This window comes from Charadrius vociferus, unplaced genomic scaffold (assembly GCF_000708025.1).
Source record: "Charadrius vociferus isolate BGI_N301 unplaced genomic scaffold, ASM70802v2 scaffold3, whole genome shotgun sequence".
NCBI lineage: Eukaryota > Metazoa > Chordata > Aves > Charadriiformes > Charadriidae > Charadrius > Charadrius vociferus.
Genome location: NW_009647748.1, coordinates 1,340,836 through 1,343,887, shown reverse-complemented (window position 1 = coordinate 1,343,887; position 3,052 = coordinate 1,340,836). Strand labels below are relative to the sequence as shown.

The following is a 3,052-nucleotide window of genomic DNA, read 5'->3' as shown; positions in this document are numbered from 1 at the left end:
TTCTTTCTTTCTTTCTTTCTTTCCTTCTTTGTCTTTCTCTTTCTTTCCTTCTTTCTCTTTCTCTCTCTCCCTCCATCTTTCCTTTCTTTTTCCTTCTGTTTCTTGTGAATCTGTGTTTCTGTAAAATCTGTCCAAATATTTACAAAAGGAAATGCTGGGTTGTGAAACTGAATTCGGAGAAAATGTTACACATGCCGAAGAAATGCATCCAGCAAGGTTTCCAAGTGTTCCCACATGCATTTTTGTTCTCTGTCTCAAGTGTTGAGGCTTGATCCTTCATATCTTTATTCAGGCAAAACTTGCACGGAGGGCAGTGAGACTCAGGCTCAGGTCGGGTCCAATGGTGCTGTAATTCTGGCTTTGCTGGAACGGTTCAGGACTGATTTTGTCCATGAGTGACTAGTTAAAAAGCCTGAATAACCAGTATTACTGGGCAACCGGTTTGTGCAATGGGCCAGTTCCAGGCCAGGGGTTATCTATACTTGTCACCAAGTTGCTAACAAATTGGCATTGGTGTCAGTCAATGCAGAAGCTGTCCGCAGCCCTCTATTACCCTTCCAGATAAACATCAACCAGGTTGCACTGGGAGACCCGCAGCCTCTGGGGGAAGCCAGCCAGATCTCTCTGGTCCCACTGAGACAAAGACACCACGCTCAGCTATGGCATGATACAATTGCCATGAAGTCATTTTCCCAAGAAGTCGCTAATGCCATGATTGAGGGCTCACACTCATGGGGTTCTCATGTCGTTATGGACTTGTACATATTTTAGCAGAGCAACATGGGAACTGTTAAAGCCCAGGGGACGAAGGGGGCTGAATGCCGGCAGTGGGTCCCATCTGCTCAAATCAAAGCATCACCTCCCACCCCCACACTTCATGCTCCTGTTTCTATTATTACCCTCACAATGACATTGTGGCCCCCGAGTGCAAACACGGATTGTTTTGGAGGAAGGGGTTAATTTTGTATTTCCTGGCTTTTGTTAAGGCAGGAAATCTAACCCTTAAGAAAGTCATTCAGGTCCGAGTGAGCTCCGAAAAGCCACTTCTGCTCTGTTTTGTATTTTCCTTTCTTTCATTCTTATGGCAGGTTTATTTAAGAAAAGAAAACAAAAATAGAGTAAAGCAAGGAAATAGCTAGTCCAGGATTATAAGTGATTAAGTACACACTGCCACATGTGATGAATTTTTTTTCTTCCTGATTTGCACTGGGTGTAAACAAGACCAGATTCAAAAGTCTCATAATTACATAAGTCCATCGAAGAGCAATTATCATTGTTGTGGAGGCAAATTCCCTTTGCGCAAAGGCCTCAGCTGGATGTCTTCCCTGCACTGTCTCAGAGCAGCCAAGGTATCTGGCCCACGGTGTCCAGCCCATATTTCATATTTGTATGATGCTGGTTAACATCACGACTGGAAAGGTGGTTGTCATTGAGAGCACATCCTCACTTCCCTGTGCGGTTGTCAGACACGGCAATTTCTTTAAACTTGGCAAAAATGGAGGTTGCCAAACTGGAGGAAAGAAAAATCTCAGTCTTTCAGCTTTTTTTTTCCTTGTGGGACACTGAGAAGAGTTTGGGGCAACAAGAGAAAAGACTGTCAGCGGTGTAGGGATACTTGCGTCTGTGAGCCAAGGCTGGCTCTTCCCACGAGCGAGGCAGTAGGGGCACAGCAGCATTAAAAATGCTGTTTTCCCTTAAAGCATTCAAGTGAAGTCTCCCAACCTGCGCTCCTGCTCCTGGAATGCGCAAGGCTTTGGGCTGGTTGGAGGAGCTCAACATCCCGATCAAGTCCTCTGGGAGAAGGACGTTCCCAGCTCCTAACCCCGCAGGTCTTCTCCGCTGTGGCTGAGCAGAGCTCTCTCCTGTGCTCCTGCCCCTTGATGCCTTAAATTGCTCCCCCGTCACACTCCAAAGGAGTGAAGTGACTCCTGGGTATGAACTCACAGAAAGGTCAACATCTGAAGTCCGTATCAATAGGATGACACTTTCTCTAGGAAAAGGTGATAAATAAAGTCCTGTCTTGTGCCCATCTGCTCCACTGGTTTCTGCTGCAAAAAGCTGGCAAGCAATCGCTCATTGCTAATTCCTGCTGTTCAACTCCTTAGAAAAATCTGGGTAGGTTTGACAAATGACGTCCAAGGTCACCAGAGCTTGGCCATGGCATGGTGTTGCAGCGATATCACGTCTCGCGAGGAGCTGGCTCGGAGCACATCAGTGCAGGACATGCGGGTCTGCTGCCACCTGCGGCGTGGCCCATGCTCCCTGCCCGCCTGCCGTGCGCTCACGGTGCGGAGGGACGTGTGTCACCCACCCGACTGCCGGGCCCTGTGATTCACGCCCAGCGATGCGCTGCGGATGGCCGCGGGGTCCCAGTAACAGAGTGGGTGATGGTGTGGTCGAGCGGAGTCATTTCCCAGCACTGAAGTAGATGAGCGTTCCTCTCGCAATCTGTTCCCAACCCACTGTTAAAAGAACAACAAATAAATGGAATGAAAAGTGCAATCCCATGTTTATTTTTAAGGAAAGTGTTGAAAAAACAGATTCGCTTTGAGGCTGCAGTTCTGGCAAAAAAAAACCCCACCGCTCAGCAGAGCAGAGACAATCCTGCGATAAGTGAGTGAGCTGGAGCTGGCACTCACCTGCCTGTGCCCTTCCCCATGTCCCCTCCTCCCGGCCACCCGTGAGAGCCTGGGAAGCCCTGGAACCAGTTACAGAGCCTGGCTGGGGTTAGAAGAAGGTTTGAGGTGGTTTAAGACCAGGGGACATTGGTGGGGGAGAAGATGGAAATTTTGAGGACTGATGGTTGGTGGCCCTCGGGGCTGGTGGGGCAGGAGGGTGGGAGAGAAGCCCCAGGGCGAAGGGTGGACGGAGAGGTCTCCTCTGAAAGGAGCCGCTGGAGAAAGGAAAACAGAAAACTGCTGAAAGGAGCGAGGAAGGAGCAGCAGAGCTGGGGGCGGCCACTGCGGGAGGAAGAGGAATCGGTGGGAAAGGGATGGGGAAAAGGGCCAAAGCGGGAAGAGGTGCTGAGGGGCAGCGGTGGCCAGGGGCAGCG

At 49.8% G+C, this 3,052-nt stretch overlaps 1 protein-coding gene across 1 annotated transcript in view; it reads left to right on the top strand.

Moving 5' to 3' along the window:
- Positions 1–2,157: 2,157 nt before the first annotated feature.
- The window catches only part of DUSP1 (dual specificity phosphatase 1), a 5,131-nt gene continuing 4,236 nt past the window's right edge, over positions 2,158–3,052 (top strand). Inside the window, exon 1 of the mRNA XM_009882092.1 lies at positions 2,158–2,286. Coding sequence (XP_009880394.1) covers positions 2,158–2,286 — 129 coding nt within the window. The remainder of the gene's footprint in view (positions 2,287–3,052) is intronic.